Genomic DNA, 19491 nt, shown 5'->3' on the forward strand with positions numbered 1-19491 from the left:
GTCTGATCTACAGATTGAGTTCTAGGACAGCCAGGGCTGCACAGAGAAACCCTTTCTTGAGAGAGAGAACGAGAGCACACTTGGTAAATATTTTCAAACAAACCAATAAATTATTTCTTCTTTGAGCATAAAAATCTACCTTTAGATGTGTTGAGTTAAATAAAGGCAGGTGTGAGGCCATGTTGGACTACACAGTGAGCTCCAGGGCTATATAGTTGTGACCCTGCTTTAAGGAAAAAAAAAAAAAAAAAGAGGCAGGCGGATCCCTGTGAGTTCGAGGCCAGCTTGGTCTACAAGAGCTAGTTCCAGGACAGGCTTGATAGCTACAGCGAAACCCTGTCTCAAAAAACTAAAAAAAAAAAAAAAAAAAAAAAAAAAAAAAAAAAAAGATAAAAATCTACCTTTTAATGTGGTTTCGGATGTCTTTTGTGGCCTTGTGCTCACGGAGCCTAGCCAGAAACTGCGTTTTCCTTAGTCTAGGTGATGCCTGTGAGGCCTGTGAGCCTCTCATCTGAAGCAGGGCCCCCTGTCCGGTCTCTGCGTGTTGGGCTACCCTTAGGCATTTGGCGGTGTTGGAATATTTATCTCTATTACCTGTTTCCTCACGAGATCAGGCCTGTTCTTTCCCTGTTTGCCTGCTGCAGTGTTTGGGAGGTGAGGGCGTGTGCAGCTCTGAGAAACCAGGCACAGGCTGTTCTGTATGATGTCCTGCTCGCAGACCTCGGAGGGCCAGTGCTACCCAGCTCACTCCCTGCGTAGTCTAGATGGCAGCCTGTGGAGCACCCAGGGATGCTGCTACTTCCTTTCCTTGCTTCCGTCCTTCACACTGTGCTGCCCCATTGGTGGTAGTGGGGATGGAATCCCCTGAGCTGACCCCAGCCTTCAGCTAGTCTAAACTAGGTGCAAATGAGTGTTGATTTAGCTGCTTGTGATCATGACTAACAACATCCGAGCGAGTTCAGTGTGGCTTCAGCAGTCAAGGAGATACATGGATAAAAGTGCAGTAGAATATGGCATCAGATGCCAGCTGCTCCTTCCTGACTCGCCACTCTGTCTTCGGGTGTTGATTTCAACGGCAGGATGCTATCAGTTCTGCTACAACAGTCACATCCAAGGAGTCCCTCCTAGAATCTTTGGGGCGTGTGTGTCTGTCTGTCTGCCTGCCTACCTCCCTGTGTGTGTGTGTGTGTGTGTGTGTGTGTGTCTGTGTGTCTGTGTATGTATGAAAGATTCTGGAAATTGAACTCCAGGCCTTTTACATGTGAGGAAAGCATTTTGCCACTGGGCTTTGTCTCAGCTCTTATTCATGTGATCCTCCTGATTCTATTTTCCAAGTACCGGAGTTATCAGGTGTGTGACACCATACCCTGTGTGTGCTGTGCTGAGGGTCTTGTGCATGCTAGGCAAGCCGTATACAAATCGAAGTACGCCCCAGGCTCCTGAATTTAAATTTTTTGATTAAAAATATGTCAGGAAAAAGTAACACTTTTTCTATGGCACTGGCCTAAAGCACATTCAACTCATAGGCTTTAACTGTTAGCCAGTCCTGAAAGCTACTAAGTGGTGCAGTATTTATAGCAGGTGAAGTCCCATGGGAAGTCAGAAAAACAGTGAGGTAGATACAGTCAAGCACGGGCCATAGACTTGCAGACAGAGAGAGTGACAGCACACACCACTGACTCGGGGTCACAGGGGCGTCCTGACTGCTAAGGAAAGGGTTTAGGCTTGCTCTAGCCCATCGGTCTGTAAGGGTGGAGAGCCTCGATCATGGCCCTAGAGCTACGAAATCAGGTGCCACACTTTTACAAGATCTCACGGTCTGCTGCAACAGAGCGTGAGATGATTGGTTCAGGCTGGAGTTTCTTAGAGGTGGGATCTGGGGCTTGACCTGAAGGGCCAGGATAGCGGAGTTCATCGCAGGCGGAGGACACCATGATTTTAGTTGCATCACACGGTCCAGGATGGAAGGAATGAGGTGTAGTGGGATCACAGCAGGGACCTCATCTAAGGGAGGAGGCCAGACCTGATGGGGGTGGTCGATCGATAACTAGAAGTAACCAGACCAGTTTAATATAATAGATTCAGCTTTAATAAACAGAAGAAAGGGAACCTTACAAAACCAGGGTTCCAGCGATCCAGGAGCACAGGGAACTAAAGAGGCCCGAGGCCAGCGCACCTGGATCTTTTATCTGTTTTTCTTGGCCCCAGGGGGGGGACACACACCCTAAACAGAATGTGATTGGCTGAAGTTCCCTATCACAGACATCCTCCCCCTCCTCCCCCAGTTTTACAGGTGTGTGTGTGTGTGTGTGTCTGTCTGTCTGTCTGTCTGTCTGTCTGTGTGGCTGTGTCTGTGGCTGTGTGTGTGGCTGTGTGTGGCTGGGACCTTTTCTTTTAAAAATATAATTATCAGCCACAGTTGGTAGCTGAGTCAGAATTTGGTCATTTACCAAGGAAACAGACATTTTGAGAGTCTAGACGGTGAAGCGGTGAAGCGTCTTCCCCAACTCTGCAGGTGTAACCAGGGGTAGTTGTGACCATGGGCAGCTGTGGTGAAGAGGATGCTTTAGACTTTCACTTAGCAGGCATTTAGCTAACACAGTTCTCACATGATTAGGGAATGGACAAACATTTGTACATTTGTATGTGTGTTCTTGTGCACATGTGCGCATGTGAAGACCAGAGGTTAGCCTTGGCTACTGTTGGCAGGAACTGCCTGTCATTTTATTTAGCATTTTTATTTGATGTATATAGATGTTTTGTCTGCATATATATCTGTGCATCTTTCATGTACCTGGTACCTGCTGAGGCCAGAAGAGGGTGTCAGGTCCCTGGAACTAGAACTACAGATAGATGTGGGTGCTGGGAATTGAACCTGGGTTCTCTGGAAGAGCAGCAAGCACTCTTAATCACTGGGCCATCTCTTTATCCTAGCCCACATGCTTCTGGAAAATAAGTAGGCGACCCCTGCTTCCACCCACTTTGAATCTATTAATTTTTATACTTGTGTATATTTGTATGCACATGTGCATGCAGTTAACGGAAGAGGCCAGAAGTTGTTGAATCTTCTGGGACTGGAGTTTACAGTGGGTGCTGGGAACTGAACTCAGTCCCTCTGCCAGAGCAGGAAGTGCTCCTAACAGCTAAGCTGTCTCTCAAGACCCTACCCCTGTTTGGTTTTTTATTTATTTATTTTTAAAACAGACCAAGCCATTACCTCCAGCCCTCCCTTTTTTTGGGGTGTGTGTGTCATATAGCACAGGATGGCTCTTTAACTGCCTTTATAGCTGAAGATGACTTTCAACTTCTGACCTCCTTGCTTCTCTCCTGACGGTTAGGATTAGAGGCCAGACAGACATGTGCTATTTATGCCCAGTTTTTGAAATTTAATTTTAAATGGTTGAGCACTAGGGTGTGCTTGTCTCATCACCAAGAAAAAAGAGATTAAAAAAATTAAACTCACTGAGATCCTTCTGTCTCTATCTCGCAAATCCCGAGATTAAAGACTAGCACCACCGTGCCTGGCTGGTTCTTGAATTCAGTGTCTGGGTGATTTTTCGAGACTATAAACTGGCTCGGATTAATTAAATTTGGGAATGCTCTAGTTTAATGTGAGATAGCTGGGTGGTGGTGGCTCACACCTTTAATCCCAGCACTTGAGAGGCAGAGGCAGGTGGATCTCTGTGAGTTCGAGTTTGAGGCCAGCCTGGTTTATAGAGCTAGTTTCAGGACAGGCTCCAAAACTACAGCAAAACCCTGTCTCGGGAAAAAAAAGATAGGTTAGCTTTCTTTTTGTTTGATTTTTGAGAAAGGGTTTTACTAAGTACCTTGGCTGGCTTGGAATTTGCCATGTAGACCACACTTGAACTCATAGAGACCCCTCCCTCCTGCCTTTGCCTCCCCGACAGCCAGGATTAAAGTCATGCACCATCATTTTGGGCCAGGAAGCATTCTTTTACTAGGGGGTGGGGGACGCGTACAGTTATTTACACACTGGTTATCAGTGACTGGCCTCCAAAGGGCAGAGTCCAAAGGAGAGTTTAACCATCAGGCAGTTCTTTCCAGGTGTTGATTTTTCTCCCCCTCAATTTTTTTTCTTTGTCAGTGTTTATGAAAATACAACATACCCGCCAAATGCATCAGACTTTGAATTACCAGAAGTGTTTTGTAAAAGCTGCAGTTCAGACCTCACTACAGGCGTTCTAAAGCACATCCGGAGGCGGGCTCTCATAATTTGCCTTTAAATCTATTTCATTTGTTGCACATGAATTCTACATACTGAAAAGTAAGAAAAGGCATGCAGTGAACAGCAGCCTCTTCTGCCCCATACTTTGGAGCCTCATGCTATTTCTAACCCTTTGTATGTGGTAACTGTCGATTCCTGTAGCATCCAGTGAGCTCTGTATAGCCTTTTTGTAGGTGAGGCAAACAGCCTAGCCAGGGCAGGTCTCTTGACTCAAGGGAGTGGGTGGGGTTTTCTGAGAATCTGTGTCTAGGTGAGTGTGCCTAGCTGCCACCCTCTGCTGAGTGAGCGAATCCAAGTATTAACTGGATTAATTCTAAGAGCTTGCTTTGCAAGAGCAGAGTTCATCTTCAGGGGTAAATGTTCTATGTGCTGGCCTGGAGTTGCATCTAGCCCTGCTTGGTTGTGTATGATTCAAAAGGGATCAGTCAGCTCCTGTCTGGTGGCATAGGTGTCAGGAGCTGGCAGTGCTGATGCTGAACTAGGAAATGGAACCTGAACTCTGTAGTCGCTGATGCTGTTCTTTTGACACAGGGTCTCTTTTAGGTAGCTCTGGCTGTGCCCCAGACCAAATCTGCAATCTTGTCCTTGACTGTTTTGTTTGCAAATATAGAGCTTGAAAACACAGTGATTGGGGCTGGAGAGATGGCTCAGTGGTTAAGAGCATTGCCTGCTCTTCCAAAGGTCCTGAGTTCAATTCCCAGCAACCACACGGTGGCTCACAACCATCTGTAATGAGTTCTGGTACCCTTTTCTGGCCTGCAGACATACACACAGACGGAATATTGTATACATAATAAATAAATAAATATTTTTTTTTAAAAAAAAAGAAAACACAGTGATTGACTTTATTTATCACATTATAGTACTATGATGAGGTTATTATAGTACTATGATGAGGTGCAGACTGGCAATGGCTAGAAATTTTTGACGTCCTAAATAAAGATTATTTTTGCTTTTGCTCCAATTACTGTACTCAGTTTTATCATATGGAATTGTTATTAATATTGTATGTCTGTAGGCATGGTGTGTGTGTGTACACTGTATGTCAGAAGACAACTTTGTGGAGTAGAGTTTTCTATGTATGTTTACATGGGCCCTGGATCACCAGGTCATCAAGCTAGTGCTGCAAGAGCCTTTACCTGCTAAGCCATCTCATTGACTGTGTGTGTGTGTTAAAACGCAGTTCCATAGGCACCTGCATGCACGTTGTGTACGAACACTAGCTAGCACACATGCGCAACACAGGAAAAATTTAAAAAGGTTCTTAGAGTCTTTCCCCTGCTTTCTGAAAGACAAGGAACTCAGGGGATCCCAGTGACTGAGCACTTGAACTGATGGTCTTGTTAGGCCATGTGATGCTTTTATTTTTATTTTTTTCCATTACTAGTGAAACAATCTTGAAATGACTCAGTCTAGGGGTCTGGATTGGGCTTGTTTTCTCTGCCAGTTGAAGACTTAAAAGGCAGAAAAGCCTGAAGCCCTGCAGAGAGAAGCAGCAGTCATGTGAAGACAGGCATGTGAGGAAGCATGCCCTCTGCAGACAGAAAGTAGCAGGCATGGGAAGGCAGGCATGTGAGGTGAGGACACATGCGCTCTGCAGACACATAGGAAAAAAAAACCCTTTGCACAGCTGAAAAGCCAAGCTCTTCTGAGGCCTGGGGCTTTTAAAGCCTCCGAAGGGCCTTCCTCCCCTACTTTACTTTGGCAAACTTGAAGACACACAGGATGGCAGATGGGTCCATGACTGGTGTATGGCCTGTCCTCATCAGTCCGTCAGCAGGGGGCCTGCTGGTGGGAAGCAAAAGCTGTTTTATCACCAGGAGGTTGAGGAAGAAGCTGGCCATCTTGGAAATTTGTCCCCTTTATTACCTAGCCTTGGTCCCCCCCCTCTCCCTGTCTGCCTACGAGAGTCGGTCCAAGGCCTAGTCCCTCACTAGGCTCGAACCTGGGACATGCGTGCTAGGCAAGTGCTCTGCTGCTCAGCTGGTGCCTCAGCTAAACCATCTCATTGACTGTGTGTGTGTGTGCCCCTCAGCGCAGCCCTTGCTGTAAAAAAGAATTTTCTTTTCTTTTTTTGGTTTTTCAAGACAGGATTTCTCTGTGTATAGCCCTGGCTGTTCTGGAATTCACTCTGGAAGCTGGCCTTGGAGATCCTCCTGTCTCTGCCTCACAAGTGCTGGAATTAAAGGTGTACGCCACCACTGCCCTACAGCAAGAACTGTTCTTAAACAGTTACTAAACTCTTACCATGTGTTGGTCACTATGGGTATCCTGACTTAGCTGATCTCTGACATGTGTATTGAGTCCGCTTTTACAGATGTTAGTTTACTGAAGGTTGCACAGCTAATGGGGTAGTAAAGTCACTATTCCAATGTGTCTGGGTCTGAACTTTGTACTCTTGTGTACTCTGCAGACCCAGTTGGAGAGATGAGACCTTGCGAGCAGAGTGGTTTCAACCAGAATGTGAAGCTAGGGGTTAGATGCTAGGGGACTTGCATACCTTGCTGCTTTGTGACTTGCAAATAAATCTAAGGCAAGGAGGTCATTTAAGTGTTTAGACAGCTCTTCCCTCCCTCTGTCCCTCCTGCTGTTTTGTTTTTTTTCAGTTGGGGTCTTGAACCTATAGAGCAAGAAATGTTGGCCTCAGATACACTGTGTAGTCTGTTAGAAACCCTCATTCCTCTTGCCTCAGCTTCCTGCATTCTGGGACTGTGGGTGTGCACCCCAACATCCACAAGACATCTCATTAGATTAATAGCATCTACACTAAAGGTAAATGAGGTATTATAAATCTTAAGTCATTCTTTTGGGGTAACACATTGCTCTGTGTGCACTGAGAAAATGTGTGGAGGGAAAGAGTTTAGCGGATAGGAGAGCATTCTGTCTTCAGGTTCCAGCTTCTCTCTCTCCCCGCTGGTCACATCACCTCTCACTCCTAGTCCCAGGAAAGAGATAAAGTTGTTAAAGCCTGCTCCCCCCCCCCATTAGTTATTTTTAAATTTAACTGCTCTAAGGACTGATTAAGCCAGGTTTTCTAAGTGAGCAGTTCCTTAACCTTGACTTAGTGAAACATTAAAATATTCATGGAGTCTACTCCTGACCCTATTCTGCAATGTGGGAGCTAATCCAGTAGTTTCTCGTTAAATGCCAGTATTGTGCAATTGCAGAATTACAACAGGCCTGGAGGAGGAAGGGCTAGTGAGCAAGAGCCATATCAGGCCACATGAGAGACAGAAACACCCCTTTCAAAAACAAAACTCCAGCGATGGCTAAGACCCATCCCCACGTCCCGTATGGTTTGTTGTGTACCCTCGGCCAACCCTGAACTGGTGGTCCTCCTGTCTCAGTCTCCTGAGTGTTAGGAACACAGATATATGCTATCTGTTATGCTCAGATCACGGAGTCTGTCTAAAACTAACTAGGAGACCAAGTCCTGTATGTAAAAGCAAGGGCCTTTATTCTTACACAAGTTTGCAAACTTGGACTCTCTTTGGGTCCATCGTATTGGAGTGGTTGGAGAGCCCCGAGCTCCGTTGGGGTTGGTTTTTTTCTAGTAGTAAAGGTGGGGGTGAGGGATTTCTAAGGCTCAGGACCCTTGATAGGCTGACATTTGTCTAGGGGTGTCCCTGGTGAAGAGCGATGGGTGTGCACTGGCAGGTGATCCTATCTACTATGATTGGAAGTTAGGAATTTCCTTTGGGTGGTCTGTTCCTGGGTGGTGCCTGGGTAGTGTCAGTTTGTGATCTTTCTCGGAACCAGGGTAAACTACTGAGACTCAGGCCTCTATTGAGCTGGTCATGGCTGGGTCCTACATCAAAAGTGGCCAATAGTCCTTTTGTTGTTGCTGTTTTGAGACAGGATCTTACTATATGTAGCTCTGGTTGTCCTGGAACTTACTATGTAGACCAAGCTGGCCTTGAGTTCACAAAGATCTGCCAGCCTCTGCCTCCCAAGTGCTGGGATTAAAGGCGTGCTCCACATATCTGGCTTTATATATTCAGTCTGGCTTTATATATTCAGTTTAAGCCTACCTTTTCTCCTTTGCTCAGATTGCATGACTTTTATTCTTTTAGTTCTTTCCTGTATGTCATCCCTTTGACTTTGGAGTCAGTCTTAGTATTAGTTAGCTCTTTACTATAATAAAATACCCAAGATAACTAACTTCTGAAGAGAAAAGTCTTGGTCTATGGTGTTGATGTTTACAGCTTTGGGTCTCTCATGCGGCAGTTGGATGGCAGTGGCTGGTAGTATATGGCAGAACGAATTGCTTATTTTGGCCAAGAAGCAAAAGAGAAGAGGAAGATATTGAGGTCTCATTTTTTTTTTCTTTTTTTTCTTTTATCTGGACAGAGTTTATCTTCATATCCCTTGACTGTCCTGGAACTAGCTATGTAGACCAGGTTGGTCTTGAACTCAGATCCTCCAGCCTCTGCCTCCAGAGTTACTACCATTAAATCATGTGCCACCACCGCCCACTGAGTTTCCATATTCTTGCCAGTGGTATGCTCACAGTGACATAGAGCTCCTCCTAGGCCATCCATAGTGCCTTCCATGTAGGCCATGGGGCCAAGCCTGTAACAGGTGGGCCTCAGGGAGACACTACTGACAGTCACAGTGGAGTCTATCTGCTGAGCCTCTTATTTTGGCTACTGTAAAGTTTTTCCGGCCCTATAATCCTCTCCGCTGTCACAATAATCCAAATCAGACCAAATCAAACCAAATTAGAAAAAGTCCCAGGTTTAATGGTTGCCAGCGCACAGTGGTGGCCCTCTGGGACAACATGTGGGGGAGGGGGGAAGCTGGGGGGGGGGCGACTGGGAAGACCACAGGTTTGTTCTCTGGGGCAGTTTAAATAGCCTGTGGGAGTGGTCTTGACCTCTCTGGGGAAGGGCCACCATTTGGCGGGCTTTCTTGGAGGTGGAGTATAGGCTATGGCAACTCCCAGGGGACTGGGCTTGATTTTGGGACTTCCCACTCAAACATTCCAAAATGAATGCCAGAGGGCTGGGGTTACGCCTCCAACCAAACATCCCAGACTCCTTGAATAAAGGGTTGCCAGGGGGCTGGGGTGACACTTCCAACCAACCAGTTACTATAACTTTAGTTTTAAGTGGTTCTTCGAGTTTCCTGTTTAGACTATTTTACTGAGGCTTGCCAGCTTTTCATTTGTCTCAAGGTACTGATACGCGATTGTTGAAGCGTTTTTATCACAGTTCCTAGATATTTTGTCAGGTAGTTTTTTCTATCTTGGTCATCTTGCTCTTGGCATCTGCTGGTTGAGTTTTAAAAATTCATGGTTGAGTTGGATTCTCTGAAATTGCGGTCTTTCAATGTGAAGCCAGAGTCTGTTTTTGAATGTTCTCCTTGGGTTTTATAATTTTACTATTTCTTATTATTCTGTGTGTGTGTACACTCGTCACAGCCCACAGGTGGAGGTAGGCCAGTGGGCAAGTTTGTGGAGTAGGTTGTCTTTTTCCACCATTATATGGGTTTTGGGGATCAAACTTAGGTCATTAGCTCGTGCGACAAGCTCTTTACCTGCTGAGCCATCTCTCCGGTTCATTCCTTTGTTTCTTTAAAAGCCTTGTATGTTTTTATTTTAGGTGTATGAGTGTTTGCCTGAATATATGTTTGTGCCTGGTGCTCATGGAGGCTAGAGGAGGCTTGGATCTCTGGAACTGGAGTTATACATAGTTGTGAGCTGCCATGTGGGTTCTGGAAGTTGAACCAGGGACCTCTGGAAGAGCAGCCAGTGCTCTTAACGACTGAGTCATCTCTCCAGGCCCTTGGATTATTTTAAGACACAATGAAGCTAAAGAAGTAGACGTGCTTTAGAAAGTAAATTTTTGCAGTTTGCAGTGTTAGGACTTTATGATTCATTCTGACTACAAATTCTACATATATATTGTTATTAATAAGATTAGTATTTTTAAAAATTAAAGTCCATTTGTAACTATGACTTCCGATTATAGTGGTGTCTGAGATCCTCTTTATATGGGTGTACCCTTGTCTTTTTTCCAAGTTCTCTGTGACTCCTGTTATTTGATTTACCTGAGGAAGCTTTGGCATTGACTGTGGAACCCAGGGCCTTGATAGCACTATACCAGTGAGCTATACCTCGACTGCTAAGTGACCTGGTGTTAGTTAGGGACTCAGTAACCTCTTACTGATGTGGTGTTTTACTGATGTTCTGAATAGTCCAGGGTTACTTTAGGAAAACAGAACCTCCCCCAACCTCGAATGTGTATCACTGATGATTATAGTTTGTATTAGGAAGTGAAAAATGCATTGTATGTGGAGGGAGAGAAAAGAAATAGAAAGTTTTGTTGTTTTTAATTTCTTTAAAACATGAGTTCAGCTGGGCGGTGTGGTGGTGCATATGTTTAATCTCAGCACTTGGGAGGCAGAGGCAGGCGGATCTCTGTGAGTCTGTGGCCAGCCTGGTCCACAAGAGCTAGTTATAGGACAGACTCTAAAGCTACAGAGAAACCCTGTTTCAAAAGACAAAAATCAAAAAACAAAAAAAAAGCCCTATGAGTTCAAATGCCTTTTTTCCCTCCCAATATAGGATTTCTCTGTGTAGCCTGTATGTAGACCAGGCTACCCTCAAACTCAGAGATCTGTCTGCCTCTGCCTCCTGAGTGCTGGAATTAAAGGTGTGCACCACCACCCAGCCTCAAATGGTTTTTTTATCCCAAAGGAAACTCAAGAATTCTGGTACATTGCACAGCGAGTGGTAATGCCAATTGCCTTCTGCTCATGGGCGCTTGCTCACGTGGTTGTATCTGCTGTGTATGCAAACATGCAGATGGACTTCCATATTCCTTGTGTCTGCAAACGTGCAGATGGACTTCCATATTCCTTGTGTCTGCTGTGTGTGCAAACATGCAGATGGACTTCCATATTCCTTGTGCCCTGTTTTGCTTTGGTGAGTCCAAGCCCCAGAAGGATTCAGATAAACTGAGACAAGAAAATAGTGTTTCTTGGCCATGTTGTGCAGGACCAGCGGGAGTAATCAGAGTGTTTCTGTCCTGAGGTGTGTAGCCTAGGTTGGCCTCCAACTTGCGATGTAGTAGAGGATAACTTTGAATTCCTGATCGTTCTGCCTCTGCCTTATAGGTATGTGCTATAAGTTCACCCCTCATCCATCCCCCTTTTAATCTTGGCGCATACCTTATAAAAATTAAAGAGTTGCTTGGCTTGGACTTGGGAAAATTCTGCCGTGTTCATTGCTGCACTCAGGGAAGTTAACTGTTCATTCATGAGGTGGATTAGGAAAAGCTTTGTAAAAGTGGCAGGTTTCCTTGCTCCATGGATAACATGGGTGGAGGCTATTTATAATGGATTCTTTTTGTTTTTTCAAGACACAGTTTCACTGTTTAGCTCTGGCTGTCCTGAAATTTCCTTTGTAGACCAGGCTGGCCTTGTCCTCACAGAGATTCTCCTGCCTCTGCCTCCCAAATGCTGGGATTAAAGGCGTGCGCCACCGCTGCCCAGCATAGGGTCCTTCTTTAATGGGAGATGATTGGTGACTCTATGGAGACAGATGCCTACACATTTCTTGGTTTTATGTTGCCTTATACAGTATACTGTTGCTGGTTGTGGTGGTGCACACCTTTAATTCCAGCACTTGGGACACTGGGTCAGGTAAATCCCTGTGAGTTTGAGGCCAGTCTGGTCTTTGAAGTGAGTTCTAGGACAGTCAGGGCTTCACTGAGAAACTCTGCCCGCCTGCTGGTCCCTCTACGCCCCAGCCCCTCCAGGCCAAAGAAAGAATACTCTCAGACCCATGGCAGACTTTGCCTTTTGCCTGTGTTAGGGATATATGTGTCCTTGGGTATGGTGCACTTTTCAGCATAGCAGCTTTGTTAATTACTTTTTGTTGCTGTGATAAACACCATGAGCAAGGCAACTTGGAGAAGGAAGGGTTTGTTTTGGACTTCAGGATCTAGAGGAATAAAAGCGAGTCCATCACCGTCACAGTGGGGAGCATGGCAGCTGGCACCAGGCTTGGCTGCTGGAGCTGCAGCTGAGAGCTCACACCTCAAGCCACAAATAGGAAACAACAAACTGGGAATGGTTTATGGCTTTTGAAACCTCAAAGCCCACACCCAGTGACATACTTCTTCCACCAAAGCCACACCTCCTAATCATACTCAAACAGTGCCACAAACTGGGGACCAAGTAGTCAAATACCAAAAAGTACGGGGAGCGCCTCAGTCATCGCCCCAGTCAAACCAGCACACAGCTATTAGCCAAGTGTGACTTTTTTGTGTGATTTTTTTTTTTTTAAGATAAGTAAAATGAGGTGGCGCACGCCTTTAATCCCAGCACTCGGGAGGCAGAGGCAGGCGGATCTTTGAGTTCAAGGCCAGCCTGGTCTACAAAGCGAGTTCCAGGACAACCAAGACTGTTTTACAGAGAAACCCTGTCTCAAAAAACAAACAAACAAAACACAAAAAAAGGAAAAAAAGAAAGAAAGAAAAGATAAAAAGATAAGTAAAGTGTGTTCATTAGATTGGGACTAAGTAGTCATTGGCCAGATGTTGCTGCTGGCCGCCATGTTGGATAATGGTGACAAAGTCTCCTTTACGATGCAAAGGCATCTGGAACAGGGCTCTGCCGGACTGGTCATTTCTAAGAAGAAACTGAGGCAAATGAAAGACCACAGCAATTAAGACCTGCATTTCCACTCTCCTTGCCACTCCTAGTATTTCGGATCTGAATTCGTAAGAGTTCTGCTGCTTGAGTGCCCTCATTTTTGACCTTGGTTTTAAATGTTTAATTCTGTTTGCAGGCTGGCAGTGATGGTGAGAGCATCGGCAACTGCCCCTTCTCACAGAGGCTCTTCATGATCCTTTGGCTCAAAGGAGTTGTGTTTAGTGTCACAACCGTTGACCTGAAAAGGTAAGACACGGCTGTGGTGTGGAACTGCCTTGCAAGTGTGTAGTTTATCCCTAGCTTGGGTCCTCTTCCTGCCCTTTGCTTTGATCGCCCATGAAGGAAGCACACAGTATTCAAGCTTTCTGTTTAAGTCTCGATTTAACATGTACAAACATTAGAGTCAAGGGGTGGTGGTGGTGTACCACCAGGGCCCGTGTGTGTTTGATTAACACCGAACCATCCTCCTAGCTCCACATAGTGCCCTCGACATAGATAAATGCCTCAGCCTTGTTTACTAATTACTTTCTAAGCATTTCAAGTTGTTAATAGTGTCTACGGGAAACTTGTCAGACTGCTGTGTGACGGCAGACAGTTATTTATCCTGAGAGTTGTCATAGAGCGGTTCCCAGTTAGGTTATCATCCCACGGGGTCTTTGTCTGTGCCTTATTTTTTACTTCTTTGGAACAGTTTTGTTTCCTTCCTTCCTTCCTTCCTTCCTTCCTTCCTTCCTTCCTTCCTTCCTTCCTTCCTTCCTTCCTTCCTTCCTTCCTTCCGGCTTTTCAAGACAGGGTTTCTCGGTGTAGCAGCTCTAGCTATCCTGGAACTTAACTTTGTAGATGAGGCTGGCCTTGAATTCACTGAGGTCTGCCTGCCTCTGAGTGCTGGGATTAAAGGCTTGCACTACCATGCTGGACCTTGGGAACAGTATTTGAAATGCTGAAGATTTAAAATTTATTTGTTAATTGGGTGGGTGACTCTTCTTTGGGAGTCAGAGGCAGGAGGATTGTTCATTCAAGGCTGGCCTGAGCTATAGAGTGTGAGAGAGAGACTGTTTCAAAAAGGGAAAAAAGTGTATTTGTTGAAAATAACCAGTCTTTCAGGAACCCCTTTGGAGATAGTTTGTGAATGTAGAAAATAAGCCTTTGATATCAGAGAATAAGCGTTGGAAGGACTGCAGGCTCCTGAGAAGACACTGGTCTGTTCCTATTGGACAGAGCTGTTGTAAGAGTGGAATAAGTCACGCAGTGACCCTGCTATTACTTTTATTTTTCTACATATATTCAAAAAGGAAGCTTCTCAGTCTAACTCCTAAAAATAGACCATACCCCAGACACACACCCTTACTATGTCCTAAGCTACGTGGTGTTCTTCTATTCCAGTTTTAGCTCGGAACAAATGAGTTGGCTGCCATGCTTTGAAAAGACTTCTTTGAGCAGTTGAGTACAGTGCCTGATTGTCCAAGAGACCAGGAATGCCGAATCTGGTGGGGAATGAGCACATGGGGCCTACTCCTTTACAGCCTCTGGGAGGTGTTACTGCTGCAAGCTGGTTGGTGCTTGAGGGCTGGTATACCTGAAAGTATTGCACTCCATGGACATAGGTATTGGGGGGGTCTTAGAGCCAGAAACTACCAAGGATGTGCATTTTCTAGGGTTATGTATCAGATCAATAGAAGAGAACAGCTAAAGTTAGGGTCTGGGGTTTTGGTTTTCTCTAGGAATCTCAGGTCTGTAGTACAAACAAGATAATTTTCCCTCTTAGACACAGGTTTGCAGTTCCTGCCCCTGCCCACCCATTCCCAAGTACAGGTGTTCCGGGTGTTTGATCCCACACTCTATTAACTTCCAGGAGGATCTGATGACTCCTCCCCCTCCAGCCAGGTCATCAGTGTCCTTTCCTGGAGACCCCAGCTTTTAGGCATGGTCTCTGATGTTTATCCCTTCAGGCCTTTCCCATGGGCTTACAGAGTTTTGAACATTTTTAAAAGCGAGTGACCAAAGAGAATGAACACTGGCTCAGAAACAGCATATAATAAAGTTGTCACCAGAGTGACATGCCCCACGGTAGGAAGAACCTTCCATAACGTACACTTAGTTTTAAAGCTTTGTGACTCTACAAGTCTGTGGGGGAGAAAATACCCACTGAGCTTATTTTCTTGAATATCTTGGAAATTGCCCACTTCCGCACTGAAAGTACTGATCCCAGAGCATGCCAGCTCGGAGTGACGGCCCCCCCGAGAGCTACTGAGAAGCCCACTCTGTACCCTGAAGCAGTGATTGTTAGCTTTCCTCCATAAGAACAGGCGGGGTCTGGCTCTGGCACAGCGTGTCTTCTAAGTCTCAGTCGGTGTTAATGACTGTGCTGGCGGATGCGCGCCTTCTGTGAGCCTTCCAACCCCGCCATTGCCTGCCTCCAGTGCAGCCTTAATGCTCCAGCGGGAGTTGTTTCCAAGTCTGCTTTTCTGTTCATGATGAAGTTGTATTAAAGGCAGTTTAGATAAAATGACATCCAGGCCACAGAAAGAATCTCTATCTCAGTCAGCCATTGCTATTTGAACAAAAGCTGCAGATAAACATGTTTTATATCTGGGAGTCCAGCAGCAGACATGTCATCATGTGGGGATAAAAGCAGGGTAGTTTGGGAGAAAGGAGTAAGTAAGGCCTGGCTGTGCGCCGAGAGCCCAGCCAGAAGTAACCCTGAGGCTGAGGGCAAGAAGCCTCATTCTCTGGAGGTCAGTTGCTCTTTCAAGTTAGGTCAAAGGGAAGGTTAACCTTCAGTCTCATCTGTGTGGTGGGCACTGTTCAGGGTACTTTTGACTATTTTAAGATTTTTTTTCTTTTACCTTTTTTGGTCGGTGGTTTCAAGATAGGGTTTCTCTTCGTTTAGCTTTCACTGCCCTGGAACTCCTCTGTAGACCAGGCTGTCCTCAGACATCCGCCCGCCTCTGCCTCCTGAATGCTGGAATTAAAGGCACACACCACCACCGCCCAGCTGGTTTTGACCTCTTAACGATTAGAGTTTATTGGTTTATAGGGCTTTTGTTGACTGACAGGCTTATGACAGTAACCAGAGTAACCAGGGTCTTAATAAATTTGGAGACTTGTACTACTCTCATTCTGCCCAGAGTTCCTAAGCCAGAGACCAGTATCTCCATTGCTGTTAGTTCCATCAGAGTCAAACCTTCCAGAGGGGAGGAGAAAGCCGGAGGTATAAGAAGGTGAAGGTTCGCTTGTGATCTCAGAGATTGGGAGGCAAAAGCAGAAGGATGGATCTCATCCTTCTGATGAGTTCCAGGCTAACCAGGGTAGTTAGAGACCATGTCTCCAAACACAAAAACAAAACAAAGTATATAAGATTAGTGATCTGAAGAGAGACAGTCGGGACATACACTAAGTCACCTGCCTTTCTCTGTACAGCTGATGACCTCTGCTTTGGGGACCTGCGTAGAAATTGTAACTTTAAGACGTTTTCCCTTTCTGTCTGTCTGTCTGTCTGTCTGTCTGTCTGTCTGTCTGTCTGTCTGTGGATGCTTGTGTATGCTACCAGAAGGGAATATTGAGTGTCCTTCTCTGGTTCTGCATCATAATCCCTTGAGAACAGGCTCTCTTTCATTTTATGTGCATGGGTGTTTGCCTACATATATGTCTGTGCACGATGTGCCCACAGAGGCCAGAAGAGGGCATCGGATACGGTAGATCTAGAGTTACGGATAGTTTGTGGCCTACTTTATGGGTGCTGGGAATTGAGCCTGGATTCTTAGAAGGGCAGCCAGTTCCTTACCCTCTGAGACATTGTTCCATCTCTGAGAATAGGGTCTCACCATTTTGGCCAGGCTGGCTCTTGAGATCTGCCGGTCTCTCCAAGTTACAGGCACATGTGGCCACACCAGGATTTTACAGGAGTCCTGGGGATCTGAACTTTGGTCCTCATACTTGCCCAGCAACCACTTTTTATACTGATCCATCTTCCCATCCCTAACATTAACTTTTTATCATGAAAAGCAGTCATGTCTGCCATAATACCAGTGAATCAGATATTTGCATGTAGAAATTATAGAAAATAGAGGTCACTTTTTAAAACCCTGGGAAATGTACAGTTCTATGTTAACACGGAAACCCATCTTACTTGCCCTGTCATAGTGATTTCCTACCCCAAATGGAGGCATACCATTTGTAATACAGTGCATTAGTCAGCTCGGAGTCTAGTTGCTATAGTAACAAAACTGTTATGGTGCTAGTTTAGACATCAATGTAGTGTCTTTATAATGAAACAACGGAGCAATGGAAATGAGAGTGCCAAACCTTTTAAAAAGAGTCATAAATTCAGAGCAAAATCTAATTTCCAAATAGACCCACAGGATGGTTTCAGTTTTATTGTGTCTCAGGCTGGGCGTGGTGGTGCATACCTGCAGTCCCAGGATTGTAAGGAACAAGAATCTCTAGTTCCAGGCCAGCCCTGGCTACACATGAGGCTCTGTCTCTAAACAGCAGCTGCAACATGAGCAACCATCCCTCAAAACAAGAGCCACCATCATATATGTCTTTCTTGTCCTACTTTCTGAAGTTGAGAAATGAGTGACATTTCCCGTTAGCTCTTCAGTAACGGATGCATGAGTGACCCATGCAGAGGGTGAATGTAGTGGAATCAGGGAGGCTTCTAGAGAAACTGCCAGCTTCCTGTGGCCCTTAGTCATTCGGAAAGGCAGGCCTTCGTCTTCCTCTATGAAGCTCTGAGAACCCTAGACCAGCCCTGCAGTTTGTCTCAGGACTGTGAGTGATCCATCCATCTGCCTTTCTGTCTTCTTCCCTCTGCCCCCCTTCCTTAGGAGAATTTTTCTACTGCATATTTTATGGGTTTTTTTCTCTCCAAGAAATTATCAGAGAGAATAATTCCTGAGGCTGTTGAGAGAGAATTAGAAAAGTGATTAGTGAATATTATTCTTTTTTTTAAAATTTATCCATTTTTAAAGATATTTTTATTTTAGATTATATATACATGTGGAAATTATAGAGAGATTATATATATACGGAGAAACACACACACACACACATATATATACACACACACACATATATATATACATACCAGAGAGTATCAGATCCCTTGAGCTGCCTGCTGTAGGTTCTGGGAACCGAACTCAGATCTCTCTAGCCCCATAATGAATATTTTTCTAAGCCTCTTATCAATACAAATTCTACTTATACATTGTGTTCTTAAAATGTGTTCTGAAGTCTTGAGAGTGTTATTTTATTTTTAAAATATTGCTTCATAGCTGGCATTGTGGCATATGTCCTTAATCCCAACCCTTGGGAGGCAGAAGCAGGTGGATCTCTGAGTTTGAGGCCAGCCTGGTCTACAGAGTGAGTTCCAGGATAGCTAGGGCTACACAGAGAAACCTTATCTTGAAAAGCAAAAGCAAACTCACTCACACACACCATCTCTCTCTCTCTCTCTCTCTCTCTATCTGTATATATGTATATATAGATGTTCACAAACTGATACTGAAGTAGACAGCAATGAGCTGATTATAACATGTAGCAAAGCTTAGTGAAATCCTGTAAGCGCTGTAACTAGACAGACCTTAGGAAGGAGAAGCCTGCGACTGCTCCGCTGTGACTTCATTAGTCAGCCAGAAGATTGCAGATCCTTCATAGTAAGGAGCAACCAATTGAGCAACAATATTACAACAATTAGAGGTGCCCTGCTAGTAACCTCTGTGAGGCTGGGTGCCCCCTTTTTTATTGTTTATATAATGTCAAGCTGTATATAATGCTATGCTTTGAAAATTGGCACCTTTGAAAGAGAACTCAAGAAACAGGTCCCCCCCCCCCCGACCTTTGGTCAGAGACAGGTGATCCGAGAGCCAGCTCCCATGTGGGATAGCTGTGCTCACTCATTTTTTATACCAAGCCACCAGCCTAGCCTTCCCGTTTTTGTAAGTAGGATGAGTTAGCTTTCAATTGAAATTAAGCCACTTATGTTGCTTACAATATTAGCCTCAAACTGGGTTCCCTTTTTCCTTCCTTTCTCTCCTGTTCTTTTTCTTGTTTGCTTTTTGTTTGTTCTTGGTTTTCATCTAGAAACAAAATGGGAAAGAATGGGATCGTGTGTTTCATCAGAGACCCCCTAGGGTAAAGCAGCGCTACAGTCAGATCCAGGCCTCAGCTCTGGAGGGCCACACAGCTCAGGCAGGATTTCAAGGTGTGAACCCCGGGCCCTGGCTTTTGTCACTTGGGGAAGTTTGAATGATCTTAAGTGAACTGCAGGATATGGGTTGAGGGCCTTTTAGGAAATAAACCAGACGTCCTAGGGTGCTCAGCCTCCAGCCGCAGCTCCTGTCTGGAAGCCGTCTGTGAACGCACGTGGCTGTCGTGGGTCACGTGGAGCACTAGGGGAGGACTAGCAGTCCCAGATGGCTCCGTGTGGAAGAGTCACCTCCCTGCCTGGCACTCCTGTTTGATCTCTGCTGCTTGCCCACTGAGAGACGCTGAGGTTGCTCCCTAGATAGAAGGGCCTTTATGTCAACAACTAATCCTTGAAAGCAGTTTTACAGCCTTTGTTGTTTTCAAAGTCTGTATAG

General features: G+C 45.3%; 1 protein-coding gene across 1 annotated transcript in view; it reads left to right on the plus strand.

Moving 5' to 3' along the window:
* The window catches only part of Clic4 (chloride intracellular channel 4), a 57331-nt gene that overhangs the window by 21865 nt on the left and 15975 nt on the right, over positions 1 to 19491 (plus strand). The window contains exon 2 of the mRNA XM_038333466.1: positions 13044 to 13153. Coding sequence (XP_038189394.1) covers positions 13044 to 13153 — 110 coding nt within the window. The remainder of the gene's footprint in view (positions 1 to 13043; positions 13154 to 19491) is intronic.

This window comes from Arvicola amphibius, chromosome 6, assembly GCF_903992535.2.
Source record: "Arvicola amphibius chromosome 6, mArvAmp1.2, whole genome shotgun sequence".
Classification (NCBI taxonomy): Eukaryota; Metazoa; Chordata; class Mammalia; order Rodentia; family Cricetidae; genus Arvicola; species Arvicola amphibius.